The 16,972-nt window shown below is 44.9% G+C and overlaps 1 protein-coding gene across 1 annotated transcript in view; it reads right to left on the minus strand.

Moving 5' to 3' along the window:
* ETS1 (ETS proto-oncogene 1, transcription factor) overlaps positions 1-16,972 on the minus strand; it is a gene marked incomplete at both ends in the record, with an annotated part of 123,387 nt that overhangs the window by 95,780 nt on the left and 10,635 nt on the right. The window contains one exon of the mRNA XM_080707433.1: positions 8,647-8,791. Coding sequence (XP_080563559.1) covers positions 8,647-8,791 — 145 coding nt within the window. The remainder of the gene's footprint in view (positions 1-8,646; positions 8,792-16,972) is intronic.

The following is a 16,972-nucleotide window of genomic DNA, read 5'->3' on the forward strand; positions in this document are numbered from 1 at the left end:
GCAGGTCCAGAATCTCTCTGGCCCCAAAGGTCTGGTCTCCGCGCTTGGAGAGGGAGGCCGGCGCCCCTGACCGCCCCACCCGCCCGGCTGGCAGCGCGGGGGTTAACCGGCCAGCCCTCCCTGCGCAGCAATGATTTCTGTTTTATTTCAGCAGGGGAAGTGTGTGCTGCCTGATTAGCCTGATGGTTTCCTCTTTTCCCATAACCTCCAGACCCCCACGGCCCAAGTGTTTACTCTCTGAAATAAAAAATCTGCTGGTGTTTTTCTTTTTTGTGTGCTCGTGTATTTTGGGAGGCTTGCAGGGGAGGAAGGCGGGGCAGGGGTGGGGGACGAGGAACTCGGGGGAGGGAAGGGGAGGAGAGGGGAGCGGGACGCAGCCTCCAGCTGCCGGCTCCGGGCTGGGACCCCTGGCCGCAGCGCCAGAAAGCAACTTATTAATGAGGGTGCTGGGTCTCCTGCTTCAGCGGCTATAAACACAGAGAACATCTGGAGAGAGAGAGTCTGTCCCGGGCCAGACGTGAGCACCGCGGGCTGTCCCTGCGCGGCCACCCCACCCCCTCGGCTCTCACACCCCACCCCTCTCTCGCCGCTGGGCTCGGGCCCCCACATCACCCACCCACCCACCCACCTACCCAAAGACTTCCATTCGCCGAGTGCTCGGCGCCCGGCTCGCCCACTGCCCCGCCAGAGCTCCGACGCCAGCCAACCGCGGCCCCCACCCGCCCCCGCTCCGGGAGAGGGGTCATTTGCTTCAATCCAATAAGAACTCGGTGCCCCAGGGACCTTTTCCCAACTCGTACTAAATATTTGCGGTTTGAAAAAGTTAAGAGAACTTTGTGCTCCGCAGCCCCCTGGGAGTTCCAGGGCAAAGGACTTCCTAGGGTTTTGGAGAAGCAAAGCGAATCAGTCGCTGCTCAGGCCAAAGGAATCTTTGCATTCCGATTGGAAGGCCCCTAGCCCCCTCCCCAGGCTGCGGTTTCCCCTGTCAGGGTTACCACCGCAGCACCTGGAAAAGAGATTTCCATCTGTAAATGCCTTTCTCAGCCTTACAGCTTCCCGGGCTGAGCTTCCCTTTCTTTTCTGCCAGGGCACCCCCACTCCTTTTCACTGGTAAAATAGGTCACCTTGAAGAGCTAGGTAGGCAGGTGTTAACAAAAGTAGCCTGGCACAAGGTTAAGAGAAGCAAGACTCAGTTTGTGACTGCGGGAAAACGGCTTCTTTGGGCCACACAAATTCACGTTCAAACCACACCGAATGGCAAAGGAAATTGGTCACCTGTTACATAGTCCATGACTTTTAAGGACAGTACTTCCACTGAATGGGCACAAGAAGTCTGAAATAAGTGTATATGCATGCCAAACGTCAAAGGTGGGGAGAGGGAAGTGAGGGGACTTAACAGAAAATCCACTGCCAACAAGATGCCAGGTGTGTTTTGGGCCTCTGGCTAAACCTTCTGCCTCATTCAGCTCCCTTCGGCTTCTACTAAAAAATACTGTGGATATGAAATATCAGGCTCAAAAGCTACCAAGACTATGGCAGGAAGGGGCAGAAGTGGGAGGCAATGTAATGCTGGTAAACAGGGGCCAGTTGGGTCCTCACAGTGACCCCGCCCTTCAGAGTGGAGGAGAGCATTGGCATCCATAGACCTCTATGGATCTATCAGAGCTAAAGGATGGGACCCTGTTTTGGCTGTTTAACAGGGCGTGTGGATTCTCTTCCTCCTGTCCTGCTTGGGCTGGGCCCACCCTGTTCTGTACCCCTGCACTTTCCTCTTGCAACATCGGGTGCCCTTGGAGTGGGGAAGGGGATGCCAAGGTGCTTTTTACCTCAAGATCCTCTGAGCAGTGTTTCCAGGGAGTGTCTCATCAGGAGAGTTAGGCTCAAGCCAGAGCCTGACCACAGCTGGCTCCTACACAGACACCACACCTGGGCTTCAGACTCACATTTCCCATCTTCTTCAGCATTCACTCTTTATTTAGTGAAAGGAGTTTCATTCCCCAGTCTTGTGCTACAGAATAGTTGCATGCTATCATCCTTGAAAATTTTAAGACAGCTCTACATAGAGTTGGAAAATCGAGACAATAAAATAAAATTCTGAGACCAGGATGAGGGAGGGGAAGTCCAGGCAGGGTTACTAGTTTACTTCATTAGAGTACCTAGAAATCTTCTCTGGCTGGGCATGGTGGCACACACCTGTAATTCCAATACTTGGGAGGCTGAGACAGGAGGATCGCAGGTTCAAGACCAACCGACCTCAGCAATTGTAGAAAGACTTTCAGCAACCTAATGAGACCCTGTTTCTAAACAAAAAATAAAAAGGGCTGGGGGTATAGTTCAGATGTAGAATGCTCCTGGGTTCAATTCCAATATCACCCACACAAAAATAAAATAAAACTTCCTCAAAAGGAATAGTCCATCACCCTCTCAGAGACAGTATTCGTCCAATCCTCTGACCTCCACTGTTACAACATCCATGAAATACACACCCCTACAGGGTCAGAACTTTGTTGAAGAACAGAGAAACCAAAGTAGCCCTGTAGAAAAGGAAAACACATCCTAAAGGAAGAAAGAACAGGTATGTGCAGCAGATCAAGTTTTAAACACCATTTTTTAAAAACCCCAGGGCCATCTGAGATGATAAGTTGAAAGAACAAATCTGCCGTAAGAATAAACATTTTAGACCCAGGTGAATCCCCGTTTAACAAGACTCTCTGGCATTCCCTCAACCTTCCCCACACTTAAAGGACAAACTGGAGGCATCTGTTTCTCCTGCTGAAACTTCCCACCTGACTCTGGATGGCCCTTTCCAAACACTGCCCAGGTTTGATGTCTCCCAGCCGCCCGGCTGCCTAGAAAGCCCCAGGAGACACCAGGAATCCAGACTCGCAGCTCTGTCTCCCACTTGAACTTCCGAGGTTTATTTGGAAAAGGCATCCTTCAGTTCCGCCATTTTATTAGTAAATTTGTTTCAGAAATTTTAAATAGTGGGATCTGAAGTCACCCACTGACATTGCCAACCATGGTGTCATAAATAAGTGTGACACTTCCTATGGGAACCGTTAGCTCACACACACGTGATCAAGGGCGCTCAGAGACAACGACAGTCTTCCCCTTTCTCCACCTGCTGGGGACACTGACAACCAAACGTGTTCAATCAGTCAGTGGGTCACTTTCTGACCCGATGATACCCAGATATCGGGGGCTTCCAAATGCAGTTTATAGTAGCAAACACTCCTAGCATGCTTGCTGAATGAGGAACAGTTTTATGCTTTATGTAGATTAGCTTAGTGGTTCTCAAAGTGCAGCAGCAGCACTGAGAACTTGTCAGAAATGCAAATTCCTGCCGCTGTAGTGGCACACGCTTGTAATCCCCGTGCTTGGGAGGCGGAGACAGGAGGATCGCGCAGGTTCGAAGCCAGCACTGGCTTAAGAGACCCTGTTTCCAAATAAAAATATTAAAAAAATAGGTCTGGGAGTGTAGCCTGGAGGTAGAAGGGCTTCCAGGAGCCCCAGTACCATAAAAAAAAAAAAAAAGAAATGCAAATTCCTGAGCCCCAGCCTAGATCCATCTCATGAAGAATTGGAAGTGGTAGGTATTCTGTGCATGTGGGTAAATGAGAGTTTTACTGTGTTCAGCAACCAAAATATAACAAATTGCATTATAGGAGGAGGAGGAGGGGGAGGAGGGGAGGAGGAAGAAGAGGAGGAAGAGGAGAAAAACCCAGGCATGGTGGCTCATGCCTGTAATCCCAGTACTTGGGAAGATCACAGGCTTAAAGCCAGCCACAGCAACTTAATGAGACTGAGCAACTTAGTGAGACACTGTTTCAAAATAAAAAATAAAAAGGAACAAGAGTGTACCTGATATGTAGAATGTTCCTGGGTTTAATCCTCAATGCCAAGGGAAAAGAAAGAAAGGAAGGAATAAAGGACCATGGTAAAGTGGTCATAGATTTATTCTCATGAGGAAAAAGTGTGTTTACTACTGTTGTACAGCTACAGACTACTCCCCAGCTCTAAGCAAGTATTTTGCAAATGTCTACTTCAATTGCAAAATCACACCCATAAATTTTGTTGATTCATGGGAAATCCATCCCTTGCTTTGACAAACTGAGTTCTGAAATGAAAGATAATTTGATAATATATCACCTTCGAAGGGCGTGAAGTAAGCATCGTATGTTCGAGTACACACTGAGGTCATTCACGACCATCGTAGCAAGGAGGCTGAATCAATATGGACAGCAGGCAGCGGTGGCAGGGACTGTGGTCCTGTGGCCGGGGTACTCAGTAGTATCTCCGATGTCAGTTTCTAGTTCCCAGAAGAAAATGGGCATCACAGATCCCAACTAGATCTGGGCTTCACTCCGATGCTTTCTGTTTCCACCTAAGAATGGTTTACCTCTACCCTGTCACTTCTCAACTGGGCTATGGATAGAAACTAGCCATGATTTTTAATGGCAGAATAGTGTCAATAAGTTCTTAGAGGCAGGGAGCAAGAGACTGACATTAAAAAAAAAAAAAAAAAAGATTCTTGTTCAGATGATTTCGAGACAGGGCTGAAGCCAGAACAGAGGAAGGGAAAGAGAGGAGGCAGGGTCAGTGGGCTCCGTTCCAGTCCGACTATAAACAGTAACAGACATTTCAGCCCTGTCTTGTGTAAGGGGCTCCATTGATTCGCAAGGTTCCCTGACAGAAGGATGACGAGAAGCCGAGACAGAAAGGACCCATTCATTCACGCAGAGCACCCTCACTCAGCCCCCATTGGCTGTGGATAATGGCTCTGGGCTGCTAGGGAGGAGGGGGCCGAGGCGGACGTGAGGAGGAGGTAAAAATGAAAGAAAATGATGACTACAAGATTGTCATGAAGAAATGTACAGCTGCACAGGCAATTGCATGCAAATGCGCCTTCCCTTTTTAGCTGGATAGTTAATGTCCTCAGAATCATCTCATTTTCTCTTTCATGCCGTTTCCCCTCCCCTCCACGCCTTGACTTTTTCCGGGCTCCCTACTTCTTTTTCCCTTCCCATTCATCTTTCATCTCCTCTTCCCATTATTCTCGACCTCTCAACCAATGGCCACCTTTATTTTCCATCTACTTCCCCACATCCCGTTTTCTATACCCCCCCCCACACACACACACTTTTTATTTTGGAACAGGGTCTCAGTAAGTTGCTGAGGCTGGCCTCAAACCTGCAATCCTCCTGTCTCAGCTTCCCATGCACTGGGATTACAGGTACACCCAATTATGACCTGTTTTTCTCCCTTTTTAATCTATTCGCATCAATCAATTCCTGGTTTGACTTGGTTACCAAGTGTTCCCTTTCTTCACCCAGTAAGGCTTGCCCCAATTCATGCTTTGACTCAGATGTTTCTCTCTCTGGCCCTCCCTGCCTTCCTCTCTTCCTCCTCAGCCTCTGCCCCTCCAGGAACAGGAACAAGAGTCCGATGAAGCCCACTGTGAGGGACCCAGTGGTTCCTCAGCAGCCCCTCCTGTCTGTATTGCAGTCATCCGCAGATGTACAATCCTTGGAAAAGAAGTTCATTCATCCCTGAGGGAGAAGCGGGGATGGGAAGTAGCCATGAGCTGGAGGACGGGGAGGAGACCGAAGTTATAAATAGGATAATAGAAGATGAAAAAAATGTATTTTTTTCTATCCCTTCCTTTTTACTCAACACATCTCCAAGGAAATATGCCACAGCTGGAGAAATCATTGGCTGGTCCACGTCTTCATCTCCCTTCCTTAGAGCCCCACTATCGCCTTCCAAACAACACCCATCACTGAGGCAGGCTGGACCACAGCCCAGAAAGGGTCCCTGCAGCGCCTTCATCTCACTAAAGGCAAAGAAGGAGCTGGAAAGGCCCTGGGTTCTGGCCAGATAGTTCCATCAGAGGGAGCCTAGGGTGGTGGGAGCCAAGGCCCACATTTGCAAACACTCCTACCAACCCTGTGGAAGCTGTCTACCCTAGCTGAGCTGCAGTTGATGGCAACCCAGGTCATTCCAGGATTGCTTAGTATATGCCTCTCTCTTCCCACCCTACCCAAAAGCCACAAGATTGGGCGACCCCCGCTCCCACCTCACAACAGAATGAAGCAAAGATTATACTACTCTGCTATAAATGCATGCATTTTAAGCCAGTTTCATCCTGAAGTGTTCTTCATATGACTTGCAGACACTGTCTCATTAGCCCTGAAATTAAAACATTTTTTGAGCCTTGAAGAGAATAAAAAAAAAATTATCTCTACTTGGAAGTCGATGTTCTTCTCAGGTAAGAACGAGAAGACCATTTCTCTTTGTGGTAAAAGAAGAAACAGTCTCATCTTCGGGCAAATGGGACGATGACCTCAGCCATTAATGAGATGCAAATTGTAAGACCCAGAGCTGAGCGTTTAAGACCAGACAGCTTCAATCTCAGTTGCACTGGGAGATAGAAAGCGTGTGGCATTGATAGGATTTTAAGAATTATCCAAATACAGATATAACTCTTTTGTCCTTTAGCTTGTATAAATAAAATCTTTTTTGTTTATAATGATCAAAGGTCACTTTTTTCCCCGTGTCCTCAAATTTTTAAATCCTCAAGTATAACCGATGAACAGGTGTAAAATCTTCCTAGTATAACCCATGAACAGGTGCAAAATCTTCCCAGCCTTGTTGCAAAATGGATAGATAAGACATCTATCTGTATTTATGCTTGAGGGGAAGGAGGTAACAGGCAGAACACGATAGTGCAAATGGAGTCAAGAGAATATGAAACCCAGGTATTGACTTCATCCTGCCCTGAGCAGATACCAGGCAAATGCCAAGCAACTTCCTATGCCAACCTCTGCTCCTGCACCACACCTACCAAGTACTACAGCATCTCGCCCTGTATCTCTTTGTTTATTTCTAATGAAAAATAAGGCATGGACAAAAGCAAACACTTGTATTAAGTCTCCACTGTTCTAAAGTAGCTTTCCATAAAGTTGCAGGAGGTAAAAGGATGCTGAACAAAATAATACACTTAAATTAGTTTCTACTGACTCCCCAACCCCACCCTTTGCCAGTACAACTCCTCAGAATTATTTATTTTCAATATGCAAGATGTTGATATCAGACAGCTGGTATGCTAAAATTCATCCTGGAAGGCCAAGTGTGGTGGCCCAAACTTGTAATCCTAGTACTTGGGAGGCTGAGACAGAAGGATTGCAGGTTCAATGCCAGCCTCAAAAATTTAGAGAATCTCTTAGCAACTTAGTGAGATCCTATTTCCAAATAAAAAATAAAATAGGGTTGGGGGTGTAGCTTGGAGGTAGAATGCCTTGTGTTCAATCCCTAGTACTATCAAAAATTAAAAAAGAATTGAACCAGGTGTGGTGGCATACACTTCTAATCCTAGTACTTTGGAGACTGAGACAGGAAGATCACAGGTTCGAGGACAGCCTCAGCAAGTAGCGAGACTCTAATCAACCTAGTGAGACCCTGTTTCAAAATAAAAAATTAAAAAATAGGGCTAGGAGTATATAGCTCAGAGGTAGAATGCCCCTGGGGCTCAATCCCCAGTATCGAAGAAAATAAAAAATAAAATAGCAAGGCTGGGTATGGTGGCGCACGCTTGTAATCCCAGCATTTAGGAGGTGGAGACCCGAGGATGGAGGTTAGCGGATAGCTTCAGCTACTTAGTGAGGCCCTTCGCAACTCAGTGAGACCCTGTTTCAATAAAAAGACTTGAAAAATAGGGCTAGGGGTGTAGCTCAAAGGTAGAATGCCCCTGGGTCCCACCCTCAGTACCGCAAAATAAATAAACTAATTAAAATAAAATAAAATAGTAAAATAAAAAAATAAATTTTATCCTGGGAGAAAACACAACTTTCTGCTGGCTTTTTGATATTCTGCTCTATGATTACATGGTCTCAGAGAACAGTGAATTTAATATCTGAACCAATCATTTCTGAATCCCCCAAATTTGAGTTTTACATTTTGTATTCTTCTTCTTTTTTAATGCAAGCTCATAAGACAACACAAATGGAATTTGTGAGAAACAGTGAATGTGGGAGGTGAAGATGTCGGACTTGCCAGGTGCTTGGTGAAAGAAACCCAGAGAGCTGTCTGGAGCAGCTGACTCCTTCACCAGAGGGCAGCACGCAACCAGGGAGCCAAAGGAGGACCAGGAATGCCGAGAAGAGGAGCGACTAGGAGGAGCTTTGGGGAGAAGAGGGAGGGGAAAAGGAAGAAGTCAGATGCAGATGGGCGGAGGCGGGGACTGAAGAAAAGAGATGGTGAAGGAGGGAATCATGTCTGTAAGAAGGCTGAGTACTCCTGCACCTCTTACCTCTGTCCCCCTTCATCCCGATGTACCCTCCACCCCGCACCTCCCTTTGCCAGCAGCCCCACCTAAGTGGGTTAAGTGTCAGGAAATGCACAGTAGGCAGAACTATTTACAAAGTGGAGACCTACGGCAACCTCTCTTGAGCCCATTCCTGGAGTTGAGTCTTCCTGTTGGACAATAATGTGACCCGAAATGATGGAGAAGACGATCTGGGACTTTCCACCCGAGAACAATAGACTCTGTGCCCTTGAAGGTCGGGCAGCTGTTAGTCCAGAGAGCATGGCCCTGGCAGCCTTCCCTCCTCCTCCAGCTGGCGCCCCATCCCCAGCTTCTTTTCCTACCTGAGCCGCAGTGTTCAAGACCAGTGGGAACTTCCTGAGTGGCCGTCTCATCCCAAAACAGGTAGCAAGGTCTCTGCTGGTAGTAACTGGACTGGAAACCATAGGTCATTCGAGGATCTTCAAAAGTGTTGATAGGTCCCTGCTTCTGTGACCAGGAAAAATACAAGGAAATATATTAGGAGAAAAACCTTTATTGTTTAGCCCTAATGGAATGATGACTCCTTATCATCCAACTGCATATAAGTAGGTATCATCCATAGCTGATTATAAGACAAAACCAACTACTGATTCTCTCCCTTTTTAACCCCACAAAATTCACAGGGAATGAGAAGAATTCCTGGTTTAAATGATGTATACATTTATCTCCACCCATTTCTCCATGCACTTCAGAACCACCTTTTCTAACCTTCAAATAAAGATTTGTGGTTAACAACAAGGCAGAATACTGGTCAGCTTAAATTTATACCGTCCTAGCCTTTTCCTTTTAATGGTATGTTACTCTGTAAAAACACCATGATAGCCGGGCGTGGTGGCGCACGCTTGTAATCCCCGCTCTTGGGAGGCTAAGACAGGAGGGTCGCGCAGGTTCGAAGCCAGCCTCGGCTACTTAGTGAGGCTCTCAGCAACTTAGCAAGACCCTGTTTCCAAATAAAATAGAAAAAAAAAAATAAGACTGAGAGTGTAGCCCGGAGGTAAAAGGCCCCTGGGTTCCTTCCCCAGTACCACCAAAAAACAAAACAAAACAAAAACAAACAACAACAAAACCATGATAGAATATTCTTACAAGACATTCGACAGACAAATATCAACAAATGCCAAAGGAAAAAAAATGAAATCTGCATCATAAGTACACCTCATTTTTTAGTTAATCGGTGGGTATGGTTCTTAATGACATCAGTTGCTGGACAAGAATTGTCCATTTCTTCCAGTATGTGAGGATTTCTGCCACCTTCTTACAAGTTTTATAAAACCTATTAATTATATGATCCACCCAGCACTGTGTACGAAAGACAAAAGTCCTATGTGGAAGGCCATGTTTTACAATGGTTGAAGCCCTGGACTTTGAAGCCAGATCAATATAGATTTAAATCCTGGCTCTTCCACTTACTAATGAGAACCTAGGACCGCTCCTTAACCTAGCCTTCCATTTATTCAATTGTAAAACAGGAATACTAATACTTACCTCATACGGGAGGAGGACTGAATGAAATAAACATGTAGAAGAAAACTATACAGGAAGCAAAATTAAATATGAAATTCATTTACTAAAATTATGTATTGTATGAAATACATGTAATAGTAATAGTAAACACAACTCCTGGTCCTCAATACCAGGTAGGTATTATTTTACTATAAAAGACTCAGGCCAGGTGTGTTGGCACATGTTTGTAATCCCAGCATTTGGGAGGTGGAGACCAGAGGATCATGGCTCACGGACAGCCTCAGCTACTTAGTGAGGCCCTCTGCAACTCAGTGAGACCCTGTCTCAAAATAAAGAATTAAAAAATAGGGCAGGGGATGTGGTTGGAGGTCAGGTGCCGTGGGCTCCATGCCCAGACCCGCAAAATAATAATAATAATAAAATAAAAAATAAAACACTCTTAGCATTCCTCACATTAGCCAGGTAGGTTAAATATTAGGACACAAAAGGAAAAGCATTAGGTTCATGAAAAACAGATTTTCTAAGAATAGTATTCTATTCTAAACTAGCTTATTCTTCTAAACTTTCTTTTCATTTTTATCACTTTAGACTTTTTTCTTTTTCTCTGTTGTTTTTTTTTTTTTTTTTTTTTTTTTTGGTTTTACAAGGAATTGAACTCAGAGGCATTCCAGGCATTCCACCTCTGAGCTACACCCCCAGGCCACCTATTATTTATTTATTTATTTATTTATTTATTTATTTATTTATTTATTTGTGTGTGTGTGTGTGTTACTGGTTATTGAATGTTGAATCCCAAGGCATTTTTCCTATTTTTTTTTTTATTTGAAACAAGGTCTAGCTAAGTTGCTGAGGCTGGCCATAAACCTGCAATCCTTCTGTCTCAGCCTCCAAAGTACTGTGATTACAGGCATAAACCACCATGCCCAGTTTATTTTTTTATTTATTTTTATTTTTATTTTTTATTTTTCAGTACTGAGGATGGAACCCAAGGGAATTCTACCTCTGAGCTACACTACCAGCCCTATTTTTTAGTCTTTTTTTGTTTTTGAAACAGGGTCTCTCTGAGTTGCGAAGGGCCTCGCCTAGTAGCTGAGTAGGCTGTCCATAAGCCATGATCCTCCGGTCTCGGCCTCCCCAATGCTGAGATTACAAGCGTGCAGCACCACGCCTGGCTTATTATTTTTATTTTTGAAGCAAGATCTTGATAAGTTGCTGAGAGTCTTGCTAAACTGATGAGACTGGCCTCAAACCTACAATCCTCCTCAGCCTCTTAGTACTAGGATTTCAGGGCTCCACCACCATGCCTTGCTTTCTTTTTAAAAAACTATGCATTTATTAGTGCATTGCAATTACACATCATTCCTACTCTTTCGTTTTATGGACCCTTTACCCCCATAAAGCTCAACTAGGAAAACCCAGCACTGATATAATATGATTATAACTGCTGATGATAATAGCTGGGCATGGTGGTGCATGCCTGTAATTCCAGTACTTGGGAAGCTGAGACGCGAGACTGTTTCAAAACAAAACAAAAAAATAATAATTTTAAAAGGCCTGGGAGTTTCCAGGCATGTTGGCACACACTTGTAATCCCAGCATTTGGGAGGCTGACTCCAGAGGATCGCGGTTCGCCAACAGCCTCAGCTGCTTAGTGAGGCCCTTTGCAACTCAGTGCGACCCGGTTTCATAATAAAGAATAAAAAATAGGGCTGGGGATGTAGCTCAGAGGTAGATGGAACCCCTGGGTTCCATCCCCAGTACCACAAAAAAAAAGGGGGGGGGCCTGGGGGTAGCCAAGGCTGTTGGCACATGCTTGTATTCTCAGTACTTGGTAGGCTGAGACAGGAGGATCCAGGTTCGCGGACAGCCTCAGCTACTTAAGCCTTTTGCAACTCAGTGAGACCCTGTTTTAAAATAAAGAATAAAAAATATGGCTAGGGGCATAGCTCAGAGTTAGAATGCCCCTGGGTTCCAACCCAAGTACTGCCAAAAAAAAAAAAAAAAAAAGGTCGGGGGTATAGCTCAGAGGTAGAATGCCTCTGGGTTCAGTCATGAGTACCACATCAAAAACTGCAAACAAAAACAAACTTTTGATGATATGATGCTAATATAGCCCCTAAGTTGGTACTCTGGTTCCTAAAGAGTGTCTTGCTAACCCCAATACGTTTCTCTAGTCAAAGAACCTCCTATGCCCTCTGTCCCTTTGAGCATCTACAAGAGTTCAGCAATATTCATTATCTCCTCTCTCCCCCATTTTCCAATAGTCCATTTATTTCAGCTCAGTAAAAATAACCCAACAGAGTATATTAGCACAGAGAAAAATGGCAAGTAAACACCAAATGTAGATGAAAGGATTTTGCACATTATAAAACTTCATTAAGTTAGGTCTTGTTTCTCCATAGAATTCATAAAAATTGTTTAGACCAGGGCTAGATGAAGTTTGCCCCGGGGCCGTTCATCTCCCAACTACACCAAGGTGCTAAGAAAGTGGTAACATGCGAGGAATTCAACAAGATGCTTTGAATTGCGTCTTATCAAAGCTGACAGCACTGGCCTTTTGCTGCCAGGGAGCCTGGAGAACTGAGAACATAAACAGAGCAATGGTGGATTGCCACCAGGTATGTGTCTGAAGACAGGAGACTGGGGAAATCATCAGCAAAAAATACACTATATTAAGCTTCAGTTGGAAGGAAAACATTTCTTGAATTTTGGCCATAAACCATTTTGCTTCTATATATTTTTAACTGATGCATTGTAGTCATACCTTATGTTGAAGTTCAGGGTGATGGAGGCAGGCGTGCACACAGTACCCATTGAACCCTCCCCATCTCACCCTGTCGCCCCTCCACTCCCTGCCCCTCTGCTCTCCTCCTCCCTGGCCCCATTTTTGCTTATATCTTACTTGAACACTATAAGTTCCTGAATCAACTTTATAATATTCTTTGAGTTCCCAACAATAAGCAAGCCGTGTGTGGTGGTGCACACCTGTAATCTTAAGAGGCCAAGAAAGAAGGATCACATGTTCGAGACCAGCCTCAGCCCCTTAGCAAGGCCCTCAGCAACTTAGCGAGACCGTTTCTAAATAAAAAATAAAATAGGGCTGGGGGTGTAGCTCAAGATAGAACACCCCTGGGTTCAGTCCTCAATAATTAACACACACACACACACACACACCAAGCAAATCCGCAACATTTTGAAACTGAATTAATTTAAAATGAATGTCCTAGACATAAAGCAAGCTATGTGCTCTCAATATGTATCTCCATCTTTTCTTATCCTGTTAGGTCCTTTCTCAAAATTCAACCTCAAGCTCAAATTTGTAGGAATAGGACCTCATGGTAAGGACTGATTCCAGATGGTATGAAGGAGAAGGAACACTAAGTTACCTGTGTCTGTCTTCTTTTGAGATACTTTGTATATGGTTTACCTAAAGTATAATATTATTTTGGGGGGGAGGAAGAGTACTAAGAATTGAACCCAGGGGCATTCTACCTCTGGGCTCCACCCCCAGCCCTTTTTATTTTTTATGTCAAAACTGGGTCTCACTGAGCTGCTGAGGCCCTCATTGAATCGCCAAGTCTGGTCTTGAACCTGTGATCCTCCTGTCTCAGCCTCCCAATTACTGGATTGTATTACAGGTATGCACAACTTGTCTGGCTCACAAAAATCTTTATAAGACGGTCATGGGTAGTGCATTTAGAGTCCTTGTTACAGGTAGTATAAACAGCATCTGTGTGTGTGTGTGTGTGTGTGTGTGTGTGTGTGTGTGTGTGTGTGGTACTGGGAATGGAACCCAGAGGCTTTTCTACCTCTGGGCTACTCCCAGATCTATTTTTTATTTTATTTGGAAACAGGGTCTCACTAAGTAGCTGAGGCTGGCTTTGAACCTGTGCGATCCTCCTGTCTCAGCCTCCCAAGCGCTGGGATTACAAGTGTGCGTTACCACGCCCGGTTAAGCAGCATCTTTGTGAGAGGCCAGTAGGTACTGTTAAGTAGAATTCTTGTAGGTTGGTCATGGGTAGTTTATTATAGACCCTGCTAGGATTGCAAATAACTGAGATGCACTAGAAAGCAGATTTTCAAGTTGAGGTGTCCCTGCCATGGGAAGGCCACTGAAGTCAAGGCATGACAAGCAGAATCATTGAGGAAAAATGATCTCAGAAGGTGGGGGGGGGGGCACGTGATCAGGTCTTGGGGAGAGGATAATATAATGTGGTCCCAACCTGGATGCTGTAGAGGCCATTTTATTGTTGTTAAACTCAGCGCTCTTTGTGATAGCTACACACACTATCAGCTTGATTTTACATGGCTGGATTTTACATGGCTGGCTTTTTTTCATGGAATCTCTTCCGCCCCAAAATGAGGTTCTTTGTCAAGAAGACTAGCTCATTTTATTTTAAAAGTAGGACGACATATTTTAAGACATATTTCCTCTGTAGGTGTCCTCAACAGAGCTAAAGGATCCTATTTGTAAGAATGGGAAAAGACAAGCCGGGTGTGGTGGCACACACTTGTAATCCCAGTACTTGGGAGGTTTGGACAGAAGGATTGTGGGTTAGCAGCCAGCCTCAGCTACTTAGTGAGGCCCTTTGGAACTCAGTGAGACTCTCTTTCAAAATAAAGAATAAGCTGGGTGTGGTGGTGCGTGCTTTTAATACCAGCATTTGGGAGGCTGAGACAAGAGAATCACGGTTCAAAGATAGCCTCAGTTACTACTTAGTGAGGCCCTCTGCAACTCAGTGAGACCCTATTTCAAAAAATAAAGAATAAAAAATGGGGCTGTCATGTAGCTTGGAGGTAGAATGCCCCTGAGTTCCATCTCCAGTACTGCAAAAAAAAAAAAAAAAAAGAATAAAAGAATAAAAATTAATAGGGCTGGGAATTTGGGAGGCTGAGACAGGAGGCTCACAGTTCGGGAACAGCCTCAGCTACTTAGTGAGACCCTATTTAGGGGAAGGGGGTATAGCTTGGAGGTCTAATGCCTCTGGGTTCCATCCCCAGACCCACAAAAAAAAAAAAAAATAGGGCTAGGAGTGTTGGTCAGAGATAGAATGCCCGAGTTCAATACCCAATACCCCAATTAAAAAAAAAAAAAAAAAAACTCTGCTTCAAAATTAAAAAAAAAAAAATTAAAAAGGCCGGGAGTTGTAGCTCAGAGGTCCTCAGTACCACCAAAAAAAAAAAAAAAAAAAAAAAAAAAAGAAAAAAAAAAAAAAAAAGATGCTTGAGCATCTCCGCTGGTAGATGCTCCTGAGAAGTCTTCTATGGTTCTGTTATTCGGACACCTGCCTGTTTATTCGATATTTCACAAACTGACTTAATAACTATCTCATGTAGCATGAGAATGACATTTTTACTCAGGAGAACCACATCATCAGTTCTGATTCATTATGAAACCACCTCGGTTGAGGAGCGAGAGGCAGGGTACCAGCAGGTCTGACATCTAATCTCATTGTTTTCAAGGGCACCACCCACAACAAGTTCCTGCCCAGCGGGTCTCTTCACCAGAACCTTCACCTGCTGCAGTGGAGATGAGCGGGCGCCGGGCAAGCAGCACACCCCCACTATCATGGTTTCAAGGAAACCGGGGGACAGTTTCTCACCCACTCATCCTACCTGTGATTGTTGAAAGAAACTAACAATACATCACACACCTGTGGGTGCCAGCTGATACACTAAGCATCATACAGGCAGGGTCACTCTTAATCCTCACCATAATCTTGCAAGAATACTATTTTATCTCCATTTCACAGAAATGCACACTGAGACTTAAGAGGACAAGTAAATATCCAAAGTTCACATAGCTGATAAAATGATGGAAATAGCCAGGCATGGTGGTGCACACTTGTAATCCCAGTACTTGGGAGGCTGAGGCAGGAGGATTGCAGGTTCGCTGCCACCAAATACACAGACTAAAAAATCTGACCGGGAGTGTAGTTCAGAGGTAGAATGCCCCTGGGTTCCATCCCCAGTACCACTAAAATAAATGATTAATAATATAAAGGACTGGCAGTATTGAGTGCATCTAAATTCGATCCTCTGTACCAAAAAAAAAAAAGTGTGTAAGTATATATATACCACTAAAAAAATTTTCTTTTTCTTTTGGTGGTGATACCGGGGAATGAACCCAGGGGCATTCTACCTCTGAGCTGTACCCCAGCCCTATTTTACTCTTTATTTTGAAACAAGGTTTCACTAAGTTGCAGGGGCCTCACTAGGTAGCTGAGGCTGGCTGCCAACCTGTGATCCTCCTGTCTCAGCCTCCCAGGTACGGGGACTGTATGTAAGTGTGTACCATCACACCAGACTCACTGAAATAGGATTCATCTTGACACTGAGTTTTGTGCACCCCCCAACACACACACACAGTTACGTGCCTAGCTCATCTAGTCCAGTTATGAAGAAAAAATTGGATTCGAGTCATGAGTGTAAAGGTGAAGAGGAGACAAAAAATACCGAGAGTGCTTTAAAAGAAGAACAAGGCAGCTGGGAGTGGTGGCACACTGCTCGTAATCCCAGCATTTGGGATGCTGAGACAGGAGGATTGAAGGTTTGAGGCCAGCCTCAGCTACTTACTTAGTGAGGCCCTTTGCAACTCCGTGAGACCCTGCTTCAAAATAAAAAATAAAAAAGTAGGGCTGTGGATGTAGCTTGGAAGTAGAATGCCCCTGGGATCCAACCCCCCCCCCCAAAAAAAACCTAAAAACAAGGCTTTATGACTGAATATAGGAGATGAAGGAAAGAAGAAAAAAAATCCAAGCCACCACATAGATCACTTGTTTTTATAATACTGAAAGTGGTGAGTTCAGTGACATAAATAAGGAGAGAGAGAAAACGTCACTTTGAGTTGGGGTAGGAGGAGGATGGCGGAGCAAGCTGGTGGAGAAGTCCCAAGGTGGGTGCATTGATAGAAGACGAGAAAGAATAAAATTAGAGCTCACTGCATAAGAATCCAGATAGAGCCAAGACTCAAGGCGAAGGACGTATTAAAAAGGGAAGGGAACCCAAACGAGTCTGCCAAGTGGCCCAGTCAGGAGAAAGGAGGGACCAACCAAGACAACAAAGAAGTACCAGCTGAAGACAGAGGACAAGCTTTAAGCACCAGGGGGTGGTTGCAAGTGGCCACTGAGAAAAGCTGGCAGCCAGGAAGCCATGAGTGACCAA

This window comes from Muscardinus avellanarius (assembly GCF_963383645.1).
Source record: "Muscardinus avellanarius genome assembly, chromosome: 1".
Taxonomy (NCBI): domain Eukaryota; kingdom Metazoa; phylum Chordata; class Mammalia; order Rodentia; family Gliridae; genus Muscardinus; species Muscardinus avellanarius.